At 36.7% G+C, this 20,633-nt stretch overlaps 1 protein-coding gene across 2 annotated transcripts in view; it reads right to left on the reverse strand.

Moving 5' to 3' along the window:
- The window catches only part of CUNH18orf25 (chromosome unknown C18orf25 homolog), a 47,073-nt gene that overhangs the window by 14,366 nt on the left and 12,074 nt on the right, over window positions 1-20,633 (reverse strand). For both annotated transcript variants that reach the window (XM_042804662.1, XM_042804663.1), the window contains exon 2: window positions 16,238-17,054. In XM_042804662.1, coding sequence (XP_042660596.1) covers window positions 16,238-16,961 — 724 coding nt within the window. In that variant the 5' untranslated portion in view covers window positions 16,962-17,054. The remainder of the gene's footprint in view (window positions 1-16,237; window positions 17,055-20,633) is intronic.

The raw sequence follows: 20,633 nt of genomic DNA on the forward strand, positions 1-20,633 counted from the left end.
CACACTTCCAAACAGCACACCTTATAACTTAGCTTAAATTTAGTATACATCAAACAGACAAAAATATTTTCAATATAATTTACATACTGTAATTTTGTCAGTGTCATAGCCACCAATTTAACAGTCTAGAAAAAATAAGTTGCCTATTTACAAAGCAATCACAGCAGAGATCTATTTTTGCTTTTCTCAGTCTTGCCTTTCAGAATCAGATTTGGAAACGAAAGACCCACTGACACTAGGGTTATCCATACCTATCGCCAAGATAATGGTGACGATGCTGCAACAGATCTTAGGATTCCAAGCATGGATAGAAGAAGAAATAAGCAATAAATGACTGTGTGTTTAAAAAAAACCAAAAAAAAACAAAAAAACAAACAAACCAAAACCAAACCAATAACTAAGTTGTAGACAATTACAACTAGATGAAGGTTGCAGCAAAGGCATGTTAAAAAAATGCTCTAAAAATGCTCTGTTCCCAAAAGCCTTTTTCCTTTTCAGTGCTACAGGGACGGGACAGGAGAGGTTAAAGTTGGAAATAAATAATACTTCCCTAGCCAACTATGTGATTATCTGATGATGTGATGCGAAGTGAGTGTGTGGTACCAAGAAATAAGGACAACTGGCTTCAGCTAGGAAATAAGTGAAAAAATGCTCTCAGGCTGAAAAGGTAAAAGGATTAACAACCATGGTTGTAACTTATCATCTTTTCTTTACAGTAGAGTCACTCCTCATAATTACTGACTTTAGCAGGATTTCAACAGATAGAAAAACAGACACCAAAACAAACCATGCCAGAATCAAAATTTAATGTAGCACAATTAGGAGGTTCCCTGGTCAGTAATTTAAATAATCTATTTAAGAAAAGTCACATCTTTTGAGAAGCCAAGGTAGTTGAAAGACTTAAATTTCCCTGGTGCTAAGCTTTAATTCATTTATAAAACAATAAATGCTTGAAAAAGACAAGACTGAAAGTTAGTAAGTACCAGCAACAAGATACAACTGTTGACATTTAATGTTAACAGGAGGAGTAAAAGACTGCTCCCCCTTTTTTTTTTTTTTTTTTTTTGTTTAAAATAATTCAGAGGCAGACATCACCACCGGGACAGCATTTCCAAGTGTCCAATTCTCCCTTATTTTACCCAGCTCATCAAAACTAATTCCGCTCAGGACAACTAAATCAAAAGCCACATGCACAAAAATCCAGGCCCACGCATATCAACTTTCATCTTGCAACACAGAAAACTCAGTAATTTCTTATCTGCTAGCCACTCCCATGTTTTTCATAGTGCCACATCTCAATATTCAGCAGTCTAAACTGTGCTGCAAGATCCACACTCCTATCATCCCTTAATTCATTATAATGGAGCACAAGTAAAAAAGGGGAATCAACTGTAACATTTTAGCTGTAGGTTAAGAACAGCAATCCTGTAAGAAGCACTGTACCTTTGCACTGCAACAGTGGTGTATCAATGCACAGCAGTACTTTATCACAGGAAACAAAAGATAGTAGCTACCATTACACAAGGCACCTATCTTTTACACTGCTGAAGTTCAGCAAGATGAATTCAACTTAGAGATGGAATTTAAACTTTGCTGTATTTTCTCCACAAGTATTGGAAAAAGACTGAAATCTCCAGAGGACTGGACTGAATTAAATCCTGACTGGAATAATTTCAAAATTAAAAGCCTAATTTTGGTGGTCTGACTTGCCCTCTGGAGTCATCACTGTCTTTGCAGAGACGTGGAGCCTTATTTAATTGTATCACCCTAAACTTTAAAACACACAGAACAGGTACAACAATAATAGCAATAATAATTACAGCACTTTATTCTTACAAAAAGCAATCCATTCCATCTCAAAGATCTCTGAGGTGGTTATTAACCTCCTTTTGCCTATGGGGGAAACTGAGGCAAGCAGAGATTTGCAGCTTGCTCAAGGCTAACAAGCAGAGGAGCTCAGCTTTGCTGAAAACAATACTCCCCCCAAATTATTGAGCTATTTTTAACTAGTAAATTACTGTGGAGTTTAAAAATAGTGTTGAGGAGTGCCTTTGGGAAACATGCAAAAGCTAAAAAGGCAACACACAGAGGCACCCAGGTAATTGCAAGCCCAAGGAGACGTGGCTTCTTCCAGCCTCACCTCTGCATTTTCACTGTGGGTATATGCACTGCTTAGCTTCAATCTCAGTTCTCTAACCTAAATTGCACTTATTTTTATATAATTAAAGACAACACCAAGACATTTTAAAGTAACAAAAGATCTAAGAATGCCCTCATTTATACTTGACACTTAAATTTAAGAGGTAACTCCATTTACTTCAAGATGAAGCAAAACATAGAATGGACTTTAACACTTATATAAATTTTAACATCCGATGATCATTATACTAAGAAAAATAATAATTTGTGTGTCAAAAACTAGAAGATTCATCTTAAATGACTTGTCAAATTAGTTTTACAGTAGACACATCAGTAACTTTGATTAAAACAAAAAGGTTCCATATACAGGACTACAGGTTGAAGTGGCAGTCTTTTTGTTTTAGATAAAACAATACAAACCTGGCATTATTCAAAACATGATCCAGACCTGCAGTTTCATAAATTATGTGCAGTTCAAGTGGCATATACTAGCTGAACCCCAAAACAATTCCCAAAGGGGGTTGAAGGGCAGAAGATCTGTGCTTTTTTATGTTGTTTAGCAACATGAAACACTTCATTACTATTTATATTTATTTATTTATTCCAGGTTACAGTAGTTACATTTCAAAATTTACAGGGTTAGGCAAAGAATACATTGTAAATACAATAAAAAACAATAATAGTGTAACAACATTCTTTCTAAAATCGTAAAGTGAACAAAAAGCTATCAATTTACCCACTTTTCTCACATTTTCCTTCATTTCACACAGTAAAGCTTTTGTGTTTGTTTTTTTTTTTTTTTAACCGTAACAGTAATAAAATAAAAACAACATGATCAAACGAGTATCTGTTCTCAGACTGGATCATTTTTAATATATCACATCAAAAGAAATCTTGAAAATTCAAGTCTTGCTGATCAACATTCATTCTTTCAGACTTTTTGATGACTAGATGGAAAATATCTTGGATTTGTTTTACCATATTACATATAAAGACATAAAAGTCTTTTTTGTTGTGCATTAAGCAAAGGCACATGGAACATGGCTGTGTATTTAAAATATCAGGAAGTGGTGTACACTTCGTATCTAATGATAGGATCTCTTTTCCCTGATGCTACCTAATGATTCCTTAATTACGGAAGCAGCGATATTATCCAGATCTCTTCCCCAGTTCTACTTCCAAAAGTGTATCAGGAGCATTTTGGAAACCATCACACCCTATTCTTACATAGTTATGGCAGCTAAAAAAAAAAAATTCCCTATGTAAATGAAATTTACATTAGGGAAAGGCAGGCAAACTGCACCCCATACAAACCCCTTCAGAAAACATCACATTTTTGCAAGTAGAGACTACATCCTTTCATGGAAGGACTGATACAGCCTTCATGCAAAACTTTTGATGGTCCAGACTAACCCCCTTGTTGATCAGTCTGCGAGACTTAACAGAGCGCTTGAAATCGCTTCTAACTTAATAAGCCTATTTTCCATGTGCCTTCATTTTGCTGATCTAACACTGTGAGACTAATACAATTTGTGAGAAACACCGGTTTCTAGCTTCCTGTTTTGCAAGGTACTGTCCATCTCTCTCAATCAGTCTGAATATTTTAGCTTCTACAGTACAAATTACACAGCGCATTTTGTTCTAATGCTTCCAAATGTAACTGCAGTGGTCACAGGGCAGACCTTGACTATTTTAAAAACATCTATTCAACTGGCCTGATTTACACACACTCATCAGGCAAGACTCCCCTTAAGACAGCTGAAGGATTCTCTGACCAAAAACTGCAGAATAAGTTCAATTTCTAATGAGATGAATGCGAGCCCCATTGAAATGGGTAGAAATTTTCTACTGGTTTTAATAGGGCTAGGATTTAATTTCTTAATGCCGTTGAAATATTTACTTTAAAAAAAATAAAAAAGAGAGATTTACAGTATGTAGATACAGGAAGAGACGTAATATATTAACAAGAGAAATCAGTGATAATAAATACATTTCAATTTGTAAAAATAACTGCCAAAAATAATCCCATTTCATTGAAGTTAAAACTGGTCCTCCAGTCTTAACTCTAGCAGCTCAGATAAAATAAACTAACAATCCTGCAAAAACACTGAAAGACACTGTGAACTTAAAAAAAGAGGTATAATTCTGCCTGAATTATTTTGTCATAATACTGTTAAAAATAACACTGAAGAGCAGTATATATCTGAAAGGTTTAAGATTTTTCTGTTTTTTCCCTCATTATTTTTTGCAATAGAAACACTGAATAAAGTTTCACTGCCTTTACTTGAATTTGTTTTATGTTGTGTATTACCTTATTTTTTCCTAAATAAAACCTGAAAATTCAGATGTTTCCTTAGAAGCATGTGAAGCAAAACCCCAAACCCCCCAGACAACATGATGTGTGAAGGGTAGAATTTCCTATAGGCCTTCCTTACCAAACCCCACTTCAGGGAGGGAAGTAGCACAAATGGCCAGGGAAGAACCTGCAGCCAAGCCTGCAAAAACAGCATGATAAAGCCCCTGGACTTCCAAGGACTCCTAATATGGTCCAATTCTAGGAGCAGATCCTCTAATTTTCCTGTACTGAATTGTCAGTTTGACATTTAGTGACATTTAAATTGAGCCTTTATATAAAGACTTATTTCTTTTGCACTCACAGAAAAAGTGCCAACAAAGTAGCTGTGTTTCCTCTGCTACTAAATCCCAACTCTGCAGTCACATGGGTGTTCAGTTACTCCCATGCAAACAGCTGCCACATTGAAAACATATAATTCAATATTAAAAATGGCAATATAGAAACTTGAATAAGCCAGTTGGGTTTAAATTAGCACCATCTTCCCTGGAACTAAACCAGTTTACACCAGCTGATCTGACCTGATGCATTCACTCTTTGAAAACCAGAATATAAATAAAATTCTTTAAAGAAACTAGAATGTTTCTTTACTCCATTCTGAAGTATAAAGCCTAGGGCAATTAGACAAATTCTAAATTATCATCTGTGATTTTTCCACGTCTCTGCAAAACTCCTACTGATTTCTCCTCTACTTGTTAAATTTGGTGGTTTTGAAGTAATTTGTTGAGCTGTGAGCATAAACATACATTCAAAATGTATCTCTGGGTTGGAAAGTAGAAGAGTTTCCTGATGATAATCTTAAAATAGTCTTAAAAAAGGCCAGAGTGCTTTAATGAAATACAGAATGGAATTTGTTTTAAAATTTCAGCTGAAGAAATTTTAAATCCCTGAAAGTTTCTAGTCAAAGCCCTTTGAAAATAAGAGCTTATAATAGAAAACATGACAAACTTAATTGCGGACATATAACATAGCAAAAATATTTCCAGGGGAAAAAAAAAAAAATCTGAAATTATGCATTAGAAATCTGTTTTCCCAAAGAGATGTCAAAGGCTGTCACACACACATTTAAAATACAGACTCATCACTAGTATTGGTATCTGAAGGTTGATTTCTTCAGTGCTCTGCATCTTTCAAATTCCCAATACAAAGCAAGAAGAGAGATGCTCCTGTTTAATTGCACAGCCTGCCAAATCCTTCATCAGGCAGGTTATACTACACTTGAACAGCAGAAAGGTGGGGTTCCCCTCCCAGTTCCTAGAAGGAGAAACATCCTGCCTCACATGGAAAACAAACTAATGGACCTGATGCTCAACTGTGTCAATCAGCACACACTTTTCATTTCAAAGGAGCTGATTTATGACAGCTGAAGTTCTGGCTCCAGTTTTGAGGCAAGTGAAAAGAGAAACCAAACAAAATAGTATTTACCATTTACAAAACCATTTACAACTGCCGGTCTTGCACAGGTGTTCTTAACACTAGGAATCTTTTGTGGGGAAATGAAGTTAAAATTATATCCAATATGAAGTATTCCCTCAGTCTCCTGGATGCCTTGGAATAATTTTATCCCAGAAAGAGTACAGCTTTAAAGTCTGTATGCTCAACTGCTGTAATCCTTTTCTTGTTCTTTCACATTCATAGCTATCTGCATTGAAAAAAACCAATTAGCACAAATGGAATAAACTGCCTGACAGATTTTAATTTCTGCCTATAGTAACCAAATCCAATTTTTTATCTGTTAATACACTGAATGATTTCAATGTTTGTTTGGTTGTTTTTTTCTAAAGAGATTACCTAACCAAGGCATTGAAAATTGGCAGAAATTTCACTGGCTACATTCCTAACAAAGTTATCATCCATTTATGAGATCAGTACATAAAAGTCTGTTTCAGTCTGAGAGATAAATAAGTTCAAATGATCTCCTTACACAATTTGTTTTGAAATACCTAATTTCTCCATATACACTATTTTATAAAAAAGGTGAAGGGCATGCTTACAGACATATTGAGTTAAGTGACTCTTACACATTAAAAGAAACTAGTCACTGCAAAAAGCTGCTTCTGCATGCACAGGAAGGTTTGTAAAGTTGTCATGCTTTAAAATATGCTGCTATTATCATCATCATGAAAGTATGTGTGTGTGTATTATATATATATCTCAAATGTATGAACACCAGAAGGATCGGATTTTTTTTCTTTTTACTATCAGCAAATAATCTTCCCTGAAGGATCTTAAATTTTAAACAACCAACGACAAGTTCATTAAATTGTAATCAAACACAGAATAACTCATTTACCTATAGTTAAGTTAAAAATGCACACAATGTCAGACAAGGGAGTTTTCTTACAAGTTCGTATCAAAATCTTTGTATCAAAATTATGGATGAAGGTGATCTGTAAAGAATTTATTCCAGTACTTAAAAATTATCTCCTGCATAGTCTTTCAAATCGTTACTCTGAAAATAACACAGCTCTCTAACCTAATTTTTTTTTTAATGAAGGCATCACATACTTAAAAAAAAAGTGTGGGTCAAGAATAATGTAAACATACCAGTGTTAATGTTATACTGGTAACAAAAAGCAGTTCTTGAGTTCTTGTTACAGGTTTGATCCAAATCCCCATATAACTTGATGGAAAAATTCCCAGACTTCAGGGAGGGAAAAAAAAAAAAAAAAAAAAAAAAAATCAGACCTACAGAAGATATACGGGTTACTCCTAACAGGATGAAAAGGAATTACACGAAATTAGAAAAAAGTGACTGTGGCTTAAAAAGCAAAACAGAGCTAAAGGAGACCTATAGTGGTCTACTTAAATTACGTCTATGAAAAGACTTTCAATTTCTATTATTAGAATTTTGATTTCATTTGCATTAGAAACTTTTAGCAATTTCTAGCTACAGAGAAGTTACTTTACATGAAGAAAGGCCTCAATAGAGAGGTGACCAAACATTCCCTGTGTGTAGTGATAATAGTAATTAAATAGAGATTTCTAATATATACCTTAAATTAATCCTACTTTAAACATCACAGTTTCAAGCCTGCCTATTCAGGATAACTATCAGCATTTAAAAATCCACACAATAGCAAGTTATTGTATTATTTAAATGAAACTAATGTTCTGGCATTTCCCATCACAATAACGATTTCAGTGGCATTCAGACATGGTTCAGAAGAAGCTCTTGCTGTCTGACCCAGAGCAGCAACCCATACATTCAGACCACCACAGTGTTTACTAATCTGACTGTCAAGCTTTCATTTAAATTCCTGTGCCAAGGCTCAATCCATCCATCGACGGCTGCTTATCTTAGGACTGACACGACTAATTTTGTTCCAGCATGAAGGATGCAGTTTGATCATATATACAGAAGGAAGCAGCAGCACTTTGTGTGCACAGGTCATGCATGCACACGCAGTTGAGTGTGACTCATCTCACCTAACGTTAGCCAAAAGTTATCTATTCTAAACTCTTTATAAGGGAGGGTTAGGCAACTAATTGAAGAGAAAGACACTGCCAGGAAGAATCCTCTGTAGGTACTTCTCTCTTCCCATTGACTCAGAAGGAGATCCACAGAACATCAAACTAGACACCTAAAATTAGAGGAGATGACTTCCACCCAAACCAAACATACATATATATATATATGTACGTATACATGTGTGTATTTGTGCACACAGTAGAAGACAGCTGCTTCCATAAATATGCCATGTGCAACACTGCAGTGACATTAATAAAAACTCTGGACAAAAAATGAACTACTAAATGAGAGACAAAAAAAAAATCAGTTATGCATATTTGTTATATATAGCTAAATCTTTAGGTTAAGCTGATTTATTAATTCTGCCTAAAAAGCAAGAAAAAACTCATGTGTGATATGGTCAAGCTGCAAAACTTGGGAGTAAACAGATAGTGAAGGAAATGTTACGGGTCTGTATCTAGTCTGGTTCTCTATCTTTAAATATAAAACTTATTTCCTTATATAAATGTTTTAACATGCAAAAAGAGCATTTGGGTGAATACTCTGAATGCTCCTATTGTAGCAAACGTAGCTCTACTGACTTTGGGGTACCTAAACAAGGATTCTAAGTTATATTTTCCCAAGTTTGGTGATGAAAGCTTAGGATAGTTCCCCCACCACCACCTTTAAAGGTGCTGGTACGTGTGTGCTGGCACATGCATGTGGGTATGCTGTGGGGTTTTTTAAACTATGTATATATTCTCTATAAATTTAAAATAAAAAATTATACCATGGTAATAAAATCCAAACAATAAAAAAAATGAAACAAACATATACGAAGATAAAAGCCAACCTTAGTTTTAGCATAATCCAAAGTAACATCAAGATTGCAAAGACTGGATTTTTTTAAGTTTATGATTGATTCAGATCAGGCTCTGCAATATTCCCATTCTCTGGAAAGATAGGTGGAAAATTGTTATTAAAAGTCGCTGGAAACTCTAGCGTAGCATCGACATTTTGATAGCTCACATAAGAATTAAACGACTGCTGTGGAAGTACTTGGCTATCAGGCATCTGTATGAAAGCCCCTGACTGTGTGGTTGGGGGGATTCTTTGGCCAACTAGTTGAATTTTAGGTTCCCTGGGCTCCAGTTGTTGCTTGCTTTCTTCATCCGTGTCAAGACGGGTTAGCTTTTCTATCCACATGCGAAATTTCTCCTCTGTCTGCCTCTGCATCTCGGCAAAGCAGTTCATGGCCTCTTCCAGGACATTGCCTATGCAGTTCCTATCCCACACGGTGCCCCTGTCAAGCAATCCTGGAATTTCCCTGGTCGCTCCTCCAGATCCCCCAGCACGACTGAAGCCAGCTTTAAAGACATTGAGGCCATTTGATAAGACATCATTAAGTAAGAACATAATATTGTTTATTAAGGCATGTTAACTCAGGAAAACAACTTTTCTAATTGCGTCCCTTGGTTATGACAACAGGGGAGAAATTAGCGAATAGTAACCAACAGCATTACCGTCGAAAAAAAATTACACTCACTGAGATTGTAATAGAAATTTTGACTTCAAAATTATTTTTATTCTAGAATTCTCAGACAATTCTGTCACAAAGCGTTTGGGTTTTTTGTTTTGCTTTTGTGTTTTTTTTTTTTTTATAAATAAACCAGATTTGTCCAATTCCCTGGCAATTTCTGTTTTGAATGCAACTGAAGGTGTCAAAAACATACAATAACATGTTTAGTTCTGTTAAACTGCAATCCAAAATACTACTGTTTAACTGATAACTTGAATAATTATGCATATTTTACTTACACACTTGAAACCTTTTATAATAGACTGATAAACACAGACAAAATTGTACACAAGATAACAGAGATAAAGGCTGATACAGTGATTCTAGCATCTGAAGTATGCAAGCCCAAATCTCTCGGTTTGATTTTCGAAACACACTAAACACCAATGAAGAGAATACACAACACAAACATGAAAAGATTTTTTAATGCTATGCTACTACATGAAGTGGAAGAAACTTCTGTTGGGTCTGATGGACACAGCTACGTGACAGGCTTATCCACACAACATGTAGGAGTGATCAGCCTCACACCAACTAGAAGTGTGCTCTTCATTCCATGAGCTACCGGCTCATGGTATTCTAGACAAGGAAGAAAACAGACAGGACATAGCTGGAAGGAAATTGTCCTCTTTCCTTCTATCCATCAAAAAGATGGTTAAAATGACTGGCTTTGGGATTATCAGGAAGAACTTTAGCAGCAAGAAAGGCATCCTCATTACCTTACTCTACATATCAGTAAGAAAAGGTAGTGGTATCTATATATTTAAGTTTAGAGTTTACTCCAGAATCCTCTAGGAAGCAATAAAACCCCAAGAATATGAGGCTCTGTACCTGTTTGAGAAATAATAAACAATGAATGCATGCTCTCCAAACACACAAACCTTACCTAAGGTAATTCTAAAACAAGACAAGCATCACACTAAACTACACAAAGCAGCTACAGAACCTGACGATTTAATATGCAAACATGAAAACTTGTGGGATCCTCTAGCTTAATAGAAAAAACCCAAAGAATGAGAGAAATCATTGCACAGCCTAAGCAAATTTTTACTAATAAAAACATAAGGCACTAAATTTTTACTGGGATTTCACTCTGCACATGAAATTACAGTATTACTTAATCAACACATTCTTTTTAGGAGATATTTAAATGAGGTATACGTAAGTTCTTCAGTAACAGCTAAACAAAGCCCAAGATTATTCTCTTATTTCTGAGCAGTAGCAGTGCTATCCAGCAGGGGCCAAAAACCTTCTACTAAAAGCCATACTTTTAAAGTTCTCTCTCATCTGCTTACCTATCAAACAGGCTGGAAATTTAGAATTCCGTTCCTCTGCTCATAAATAATTTACTTTACAGTATCTATTTTACATCCCTCTGACCACATTTTAACTACAATTAAGAAAATGGTACCTCTTTCCTAAGATATGGGTCTGTTTGTATACTCAGTGTCGTCTTCCTTCCTGAAAAAAATACTCCTTCTGTTCATATACTCCTACTGTTGAACATGCAATACAATTCTATTCGTCTTTAGTCAGGGATCTTATTCCAAAGTCCAGTAACTAAACTGCAGTCTTTCTGACTTCCACAGGCTTACGATCAGATACCTTTAAGTAATGTTGAATAAGTTTTAATTGCAGTCTGAAAAAAAAACTATTGATGGTGACACGTGAGACAATCTAGCTAGGCTTTTGAAGTTAAAAATGAACTAGCTTAGTTAAAGTTGACAAAATGGTTTTGTAAACTGAAGAGACTATACGTTGAAATATGTATTACCCTGCAATATTATTTTTGAAAGGCATCATTCATAGTATATTTACAATTTACAGTAGCAGCAAATCAACGTTTCAAATGCTTCCCTTGCAGTTCTTATAAAAAGACTCAGTCAATCCTTTCTTTAAAGGTGGGCTTCAGTATTAAGAAAAAAAGATCTAAAAATGCATTTTTATTATAGTAAAAATGCTACCATTTATCTAATCGGTTCCTTTGCTATCTGTAAGCTTACAGCTCTAAAGTTTTTGAAGTTAACACTGTCTTGGTTTGGGCTGAAATAGAGTTAATATTCCTTTTCAGGGACTAGATGAGTGCTGTGTTTTGGATTTAGCTTTGGGTTTGGTATGGGAAGAATGCTGACAGCACACTGATGTTTCCAGCTGCTACCGAGACTTCAAGGACTCTCCGACTGCCCGTGTCCTGCCCGTGCGCCAGGGCACAGGGAGCAGGGAGGGAGCACGGCCACAGCACCTGACCCAAACTGGCCCGTGAAATATTCCATATCATGGCACGTCATGCTCACTACAGAGAGGAGGGGTGGTGGGGAAGGGGCTCTCTCTCTCTCTCCCTTCCAGGATGGCGACTGTGGGATCTTGGTATCTCGGGGTCGCTGGCCGGGAACGGGCTGGGGGTTGGTCAGCGGGTGGGGAGCAATTACGCTGTACATTGCCTGGTTATATATTTCTTTTTGTTTTCCCCCCATCATCGTCATTGTTCTCGTTTTATTGCCATTATTAAACTGTTCCTATCTCAGCCTGCGAGTCTCCCTTCACCCCTCTGATCCCCTCCCCCATTCCCAGGTGGGGAGGGGGACGGGAGGGTGACCACCTGCGGGGGTTGGCTGCCAACCAGGCCCAAACCACGACAAACACCAAGTTAAAAAGAAAATAAATCTGCAATTACAAAGCGGTTAGAATCCAAGGCTTGTATCCTATTTTCAAGACAATACCTCGTGCAGAAAAGCACCTAAGAAATTCTTCAATGCTGACTCATTATGGGATCTATTAAGTACTATCCAAATAATGACGAAATTAAAAATTATTTAATTTAGAAAATCCAATAACCTAACAATTTAAGAAGTTATGCCTCATCTTCGTTTTAATTAGCAATAGTGGAATCCTCTGTGCCGTTATGCTACCCAACATTTCCAAATGAGTACCTTACTGCAAATCACTCTTAACAGATGGGGTTTTTTTAACTTGTTCTTATATAATCGTCATTCTGAGTTACTTCAACCAAATTCATCCCTTGAAAGATGCTTCACACAAGGTCTACACTAATTCTTAGAATGAAATAATGTGGCTGAGAGTCCCTCACACACACTGTGCTCCTCTCTTTGGATTTCTGCATATTCAAACTTTTTAACAGATTTTTTGAAAGCCTAAAACATGAGTTGCCCCTATTTCAATTCAGATTTTTTTGAGCTGTAGAAAGCACAATGGTGGTGAAATGCCAATATTTTCATATTATATTTGAATTTTTAAAAAACCCTTCCTTCTTCCAAATAAAATGTTTACACAGAAATAAATATTGATTCCCAGACTTGCTCTCATGCCAATTTCATTCAGAGTTAATTTTCATGGTCAAATTTGAAATTGCTTAAAGGAAAAACTTTCAACATCAGCAGGTCTAGCAGAACCTACTTCAGGACTCAAAGATCATCCTCTTACACCATGAATGCTATCTGGTGTTTGCTTAAGAATGGTAAAATCCTAAATGCCAACAGAGAGGGCTCAATCATTAAACGATAAGAAATTGTTCCTCATCTGAAATAATTAAAAATTCATGGCATACGCTGAATGAAAGAGCCCAAGATTATGACTGCTCAGGTCAGTGAAAAGATTCTCAGTAGCACCCATGAAATTTAGATCGAACCTGTATTTTCAATTAACACCATATAATGAATTCAGAATAACTTAACATGTATTGTGCTTAGCTCCTACTGAGCTCACAATATTTGTATTGAAGTATTACCAGTAAAATCTCAACTCTTTATTCTTCAGTCTTTCTTGAGAAAAAACCCAAGCCTGTCAGTATTTTAACCCACATTACATTTGAGTTCAGCAGAGAACTGACTATTGTACAACTGCTCAGTTCACTTCATGGCATCATTATGTATTTCACTGGATATTTCCCTTACCTTACTCATTTAGCCAAACATATTTCAGAGCCAGTAATGTGGATGGTTTGAAAAAAATAACTGCACTATTAAAATGGACAAGGTTTAGTCACACAACATTAAGACTACTATATTCTCAAATGTGGAACTTTAATTTTTCAGACCACATGCAAGTGAACTGTCTTCCGCTGTACATGAAGGCCGCATTAACCATCACTAAAAATTTTACAGCATCTCTGTTGGCAAAGCTATTTTTCAGACAACAGACATTTGAAAATCAGTCCCAATAAAAAGCTATGTTGAGACAGTAACCAACACTACAGTGGAAGTGTCCAGATACAGAAAGATTAAGGGGAACACAGGCTACCTGTAAAACTCTTCTGCATCAATGTGTACAGACTTTTTTCAAAAGTAAAGGCAAAAGTTTTTCATGCTTATGTTCTTCTGACAGGTGCACTGTAGTTTCTTGACACTCAAGTTCAAGTGTCATGTTAAACCTCTTAGTTTGTTTTTGGCTGTGTGCACAGGACACTCATGGCCTGAATTTCAAGTAATGTTTTTTGATACCCTGTATTATTTTCTAACTATGTGTTCATCCCCTTATTTTTGAGGACGTTCACGGTGTAATGCTAAGTGGACTAAAATGGCTTTCTAGTAAAAAAAATAATTTAAGTTAAGCACTTCGCCAGTTCCAAGAAGAGGAGGGATCACAGATGGCATGTGAACCTACCACTGCGATGGAGTGCTGGGAGTCCCACTCAGACTCACAGCTCCACTGCATCTGTTAAGACCACAACGTTTCATTAACCCACAAGTAGCACAGGATGCATTTTTGGCCAACCTTGTCCTTATCTCTACAGAGAATATTTTTCTCTTGTACTTGGAGACTGTTCCCACAAACCAAAGTCGTTTCTATTTAAAGGAAAACCGCAATGTGGCAGGTACGTGTTGTACCTAATTCCAAAAGGACAGCTCACAGTTTTAATGCCTATAATGTAATTTAGTATCAAGCAGATGATATGGACAATGAAATAAGAATAAAGGTCATTGCTCCTCAGGATGGTTTTTGCACTCCCACATCTTGCATCGCAGGTAGAATTGGGCCTAAATCATCGCTAAATCATCAAGTTTTTTTGTGCACTGCAATGGGACCTTTTCACTGCAAGAGTCTCACGGTCAAGACTGAAAGCTCAAATACAGAAGAGCCTAGTGACACAGAAAAAGTACCCGAGAGTGGTTTCAGGTCTCTAAAATGGAAGTCAGAAATCTAAGCAGATCTGAAAATACTGTGTGGCAACTTTCTGGGTCACAAGGTGCTTTTATGACTTAAAAAAAAAATATAAACTCGGGGATTTATCATGTGTGGTTTGGGTTTTTTGGAGGATAGTAGTAACCTGTCCTAAAATTCAATTAAATAGTCTTATTTGACAGCCTTTAAATTGGGCTTGAACTGCCCAGCAAAGTGTAAATAGAGTAAATAAAAAGGCACAAAACTATGAAAGCTAGAAGTCTAACTACTAAATTGGTAAAAAGAATTTTAGATCTCTATTAAAAGTTTACTACACAAAAATTATAGAGGGACTATGCCTTTCCCAGACTTTCTAATAATAAACATTGGCTTCCTTAATGCAACCTGCTTCCCAGCAATATGTGGGGAAAATGCCAGTTCTCATGGTGACAGAATCATTCACCATAACCAAGTTAATTAAAACACAGTTATTTGTAAACTCTGATGTACATATTTTAAATAATTCATCTAACAAACACTAGTTCAGCAACTGAAGACTAATTACTGCAGTTTTCCTTTAAATATTCTTGCACTATGTAATCAGATATTTATCTCCAAAAAAACCCAAACTTCTAGCACAAGAGGCATAAAGGCATGTAACCCAGTAAAAATTGGCAAGCCGAAAAGTTTATTTTTATGTGGTTTTATTTTTGATTGCGATATGAAGATTGCCACATGATGACGGTTCTATGGTATAATACGCTGCAAGAATAATTCACACAAAATCCTGCTCACGGCACTTGGGCTATTAAAATAACAAAGACTCAGCAGACAAAAACCTTGAGCAATTCCTCTTCTGCTAATAAAATCAGGAGAAGGCCCCTATAATTTGCTGCCTCCAACCTTAAGAGATATATCAGAAAATTCAAAGTATAGAAATTATAGATCCTTATGACATAGGAAATGGTAACAGCTTTGTCTAAAACGTTGTAAATGTAGGTGTAGATATAGCTTGGGCACCTGTGTAAACAAATTCATATTTATGTCCTAAAATAGGTGACCAGCTGCAATCTGCAAGAATTTACAATAAGGCTAAGTAGGTTTGTCATGCACTGAAACACAGAGCTGAAAGCACAGCATAAGTGCAATAAGGAACATGGCCTTACTGTAACAAAGGCAACAGGTATGCCATGTTATTTCCAACACAGCTGCCAAGCTGTGGTCTTACTATATTAAAGCAAAGCTGGCCACTTATCTTAAGAATGTAATTATTAGATTACCACCATCTAATGGGATTTGACAGCACTGATAGGAGTTCATATAAGCTAACAATGGAAAAGATCTGAAAATTCCAGAATTCAAAGATAGTCCTTCCTCCAATTTAGCATTTCTATGCTTTGTTGGTGTGCAAAAATGCACTGAAACCTCAGACCAGATTTTAAAATTTGCCCATGTCGTGTTAATATACTGCAGTCTTCAAATTTACACAGAGCTGCAGTTCTCCTGGTTTTTCTCAAGCGTCACTCATCTAATTTAACATGACAGCTGAGAAACGATGTCAGATGCGTTACAGTTCAGTTTAAAAAACATCCTCTACCTGGTATCTCTGCAGTGATTGTCTTGCTGCTCCCTGAAACCTCTTCATCATCATCTGATGAACTCGTGCTCGAGTCACACGTCAGGTCACTATCACTGGTACTGCTGTCCTGCAGCAGGTTGTACTTCTTGCGAGCAGCTGCCTCTCGTTTCTGTCTTAAGAGCCGGATTCTTTCTTTGTGCTTTTGGCTTCGATGACCTTTTACCTTGGTAACTCGACCATTCTGCTTATCACTAGACTGTCGATTTTTCTTGGCAGCCATTGTTGAAGTTTCACTTTCAGACCTGGATCGCCTGGATTTCCTCCCAACTGCAGCCCCAGACACTGCAGAAGGGTCTCCCTCTGCAGCAGTTTCAGCTTGACAGGGCTCATTCTCTTCTGTGGAAGACAATGTATCTGAGTCAGCCAAATGCCCACTGGAAGAAGGGGAAAGCATGCAGTGATTAGAAGAGTCACTCTCATAAACTCGACCACCCGTGGGCTTATCGCTCTCTGTAGATGCTAGCTGAGACTCTGAGGAGTCTCGCCTCAGTTCCATCAGTAAGCAAGGCATTGAAGACAGCACTGCAGAGTCTGCTACAGTGGGCACGTCGTCTTTCTGAGTTTGTGTCTCGAGTTCTATAGGCCCATCTTCATCAGGAGTAGTCTCTTGCTTTTCAGAAGTCTTTGGTGGAACTTCCGAATCAACAAGTTCTTCTGCTTTTCCCACTGCCTCCATCTTCATTTCAGAACAGCAAGGTCCTCCTGGTCTCAAAGCATGGAGTATGTGGTCTGGAAGACTGGATGAACTAGTTACTGACTTCAGCAATACAGCAGCCTGCACAAGAACAGAACAGGAAAAATAATTTACCTACATAATTCACTCAATCCTGCTCTTCACAGTATTACCTACGCAACTCATTGCTTTCAATTACAGACAGTGTGGTTCAATATCATACTGGTTTTCTTTATTTACTTTTTCCTAGTGAACTCATCCAGTCACACCAAACTGTTCTTCCTTTTATACACCCATGAAAAATGGTATTGAAATCCCATTAAATGTGATTCAATTGATGAGAATAATCAGAACAGATCAGAAAATAGTAAAATTTCTAAACTCTTACTTTCCAAAATTTACATCAGTGTATTATAAGCAACATATGCTAAACTTCTTTACCTAGAACTTTGGACATATTTTAGTGGGGAATTTTAGCCCTTATGAATAATGCCAGCTTGAAAATTCCCAGACTTTGTAGTCATCTACTAGGACAGACCGGAATGTAGTTCAGTTTCCTTATCTACGAGAAATCTACTTTCAGTTGAAGAGCACCTCAACCTTGTAAAATTACAATGTTTTACATCGATTTGCAAAGTTAGAGTACCAGAGTGACATAGGAGAAATCCAGTCACTTTGAACGGAAACTGAGCAGCTGCTGAACATTATAGACCAAGATTGAAAACACCTTCCTTTTCCAGTGGAACTGCTCTGCCAGTAGATCTTACATACCAAAGATGTGTTTACAAGAAGTGCCATGAAGTGATAGTAACTTGTCAGAGACACAGGGTTTACGACATCTACAGGCAACGTCTTTGGAAGCATCAGCTGTCTGTACCACAGATTTGCTCTCATCATGCTGGTGAGTCAGGCAAAGATTTTTTAGGAGCCTCCAATACACCATTCAAGTGCTCCCTGAGTGTCTCCCATACAAGTCCTAGTTGTATGAGAACCTACAAGCTGACCTAGTTCTCTCAAATCTGCCAGGAAAACAGCATTAAGTAGTATAGGCTACAAGCAAGAAACAGTATCCACCCACACCAGTATCCTACATTTTACTTCAAGTTACAATTTAAACAACTGCATTGCTTCAGTGCAAATACAAAACCCAAGCTATTTACCTGATTGATAACTTGCACATTATCAACCCAAAAGTACTTGAAGCACTTTCAGTGAAATTCTGGTTTAGAGACCAGTACTTATTATTTTATCTTCATTTTTCACATTTTGCCTTCCATCTGACTTTTCACTTGGAATTCAACACAGAATAAGTATCTTTCAATTACTACATTCACCTACAGATGAGTGGTATGGAACAAATCATTTATGGGTTTAGAAATATAGTAAACAAATTTATGGCACTTCAAAAAAGCATAGGCAAGAAAAAGCAGTGGTAAGATTTAATCCACTGTTTTTTAAAAATGCATTTCTGCAGATAAGGGCCATTAGTACTTGAGCAGCCTGAGAAAGCATGGATGCTTCAGCAAGATTTTTCTTTGCCCTGACAATCCTTCTTCAGTTTCCTGATCCATCCCAAGATGCCTGTAATTGTACGTATGTAACTGTATGCTGCTTCCCCCCATCTGCAGCACAGGCGGCTACTTCCCTACTTCTAAGGGGTGCTGTGAAAAGCTTAGTGTTGTCCTGTCTGCCCTAACCCACTTTGAAACTTCATTTTTAAAGAATACTGAAATAGAGTTCATGCACCCTTCAAGCTAACTAATTAAATGCTGTATGGTGCAAAGGAATTATGAAAATACTTATGAGAGAGAAACACCAGTTAAAGAAAGCTTAGTTAATACCAGACAACACAAAAAAGATGGAGATGACAACTCTAGGACTGCTAAATATAGTTTAAAAAAAAACCCAAACCCAAAAAAACAAAAGCACCACAACAAAACCCAAAACGGAAACAGTAAACCCAACATTTTACTTTCCAAAGGAGAAAAAAAAGAGAATAAAATATATACTGTAAAATACAGAAACATTATATATAAAGAAAAACATTTGCCAATACTTGCAGTAAGTAAAACTCTCTTGAAAGAAACTTAAAAGAAGAATTTCTGGAGATGATAATTTAATATGGGCAGTAAGAACTTAAGAACCAATTTATTTTCAAGGCCACACCACAGCATCAAACCCAAATGATGAATACATGTGTGTTTGAGACATAAACACATCCCAATTCTCTAATAAAATCGGTATTTCTACATATTTAATCTGCAAATCTACATTATCAAATAATTCTACCATACCGGTAAGTAAAACACAGGTTTGATGACTGGCCAAGAGTTATACACAGTGGGACGTGTGTTGTACCTGCTAGTGCAACTCCCAGCTCTGCTCTCATCATGCGCTTTGAAAAGAGAAATATTTTTTCTAAGAGTTTTTGAAATGTACATGCAGTGAAAAAACTGGCTGCTCAGACACATACCAGAAGAAAAATAAGTATATTTAAATATTCATACTAATAACTGCAGAACAGCTTCTGCACTATTCATCCTTTTAAATCTGGAAGCATAAACAATAGACCTTGACACAAATCTAAAGGACAGCCACAGTGAACTAGACACTTCTTTCACAAACGTCCTGTCTGGGGACATCATCTACCTCACAGCTCCCAAAGGGACTATAAGAATACCTGTACTTGTCTTTCCATGTCTCTGGCCTATCAGCCAGAAAAAATTATGTTTCCTCTACACATTGCCACCTTGCTAACAGCCTAGTTACAATGATTTAAGAAGATTTTTTTTATAATTAAGTAGGATCTTACTTTACTTACTCAAACCATGCTGGAACCTCATAGAGTGATCAAGGAGTTATATTTTCAGCGAGAAGGCAGCATAGAGACTAGTAACTTCACAAAAGTACATCTGGATTCTGAGTGTGAAAAAAATACTTAACTCTGATAAGGTTTGTACTCTCCATGTCCCCTGAACTGACTATTTAAACATCAACAATCCAAGTATTAGTATGTATATAAAAAAGCACTTCATATTTATCTCAGTGGAAAAAAAGTCTATCATGACTCAGACTGCCACAGAGAAGAATACAGACAGTTCAGGGGAAAACATCTATGCCAAGGAAAGCATTGTCTCCAAGACAGAAAAAACATACTGATTTAGTTCTACTTGAGAAATGTATAGATCAAAGACAGGAAGAGACTACATTGAAAAACTCCCATTCCCTTCTTGCCACCCACTTTTCTGGTAGCAGTAGTAGAAAAGGTAATCTCAAAGTGAGGCTAGAGAAGGAACATTTTTTTACTTAAATGAGAACACAGCACTGAAGAGTAAGTTGTGATGCTTACAGACACAGATGGATACTTAATTAGAAATTGTTCTGAAACGTCATTCTCCTTTTTCTGATGCACAGATACTGCACTGATGATTTTAAAAGGCAATTCTGTAAAAACTTCTGTGGTAAATTTTTCCAACTGAAATTATTTTTTCAGCTACACACAGAACATACCAGTATGCAGAAGCCATTAAATATCTAACTGTACCTTTACCTGGGAAATATTTTCAAGTCATAGACTTATTTGTAAAGGCATATAATTTGTACACTATGAAACCTGCACTTCAGCGAAAAAAAACAGAAGGATTTTGAAGGCAAGATTAGCAGAGACAGCCCAGCCAGTCT

This window comes from Tyto alba, unplaced genomic scaffold (assembly GCF_018691265.1).
Source record: "Tyto alba isolate M040663 unplaced genomic scaffold, T.alba_DEE_v4.0 Super-Scaffold_42, whole genome shotgun sequence".
Classification (NCBI taxonomy): Eukaryota; Metazoa; Chordata; class Aves; order Strigiformes; family Tytonidae; genus Tyto; species Tyto alba.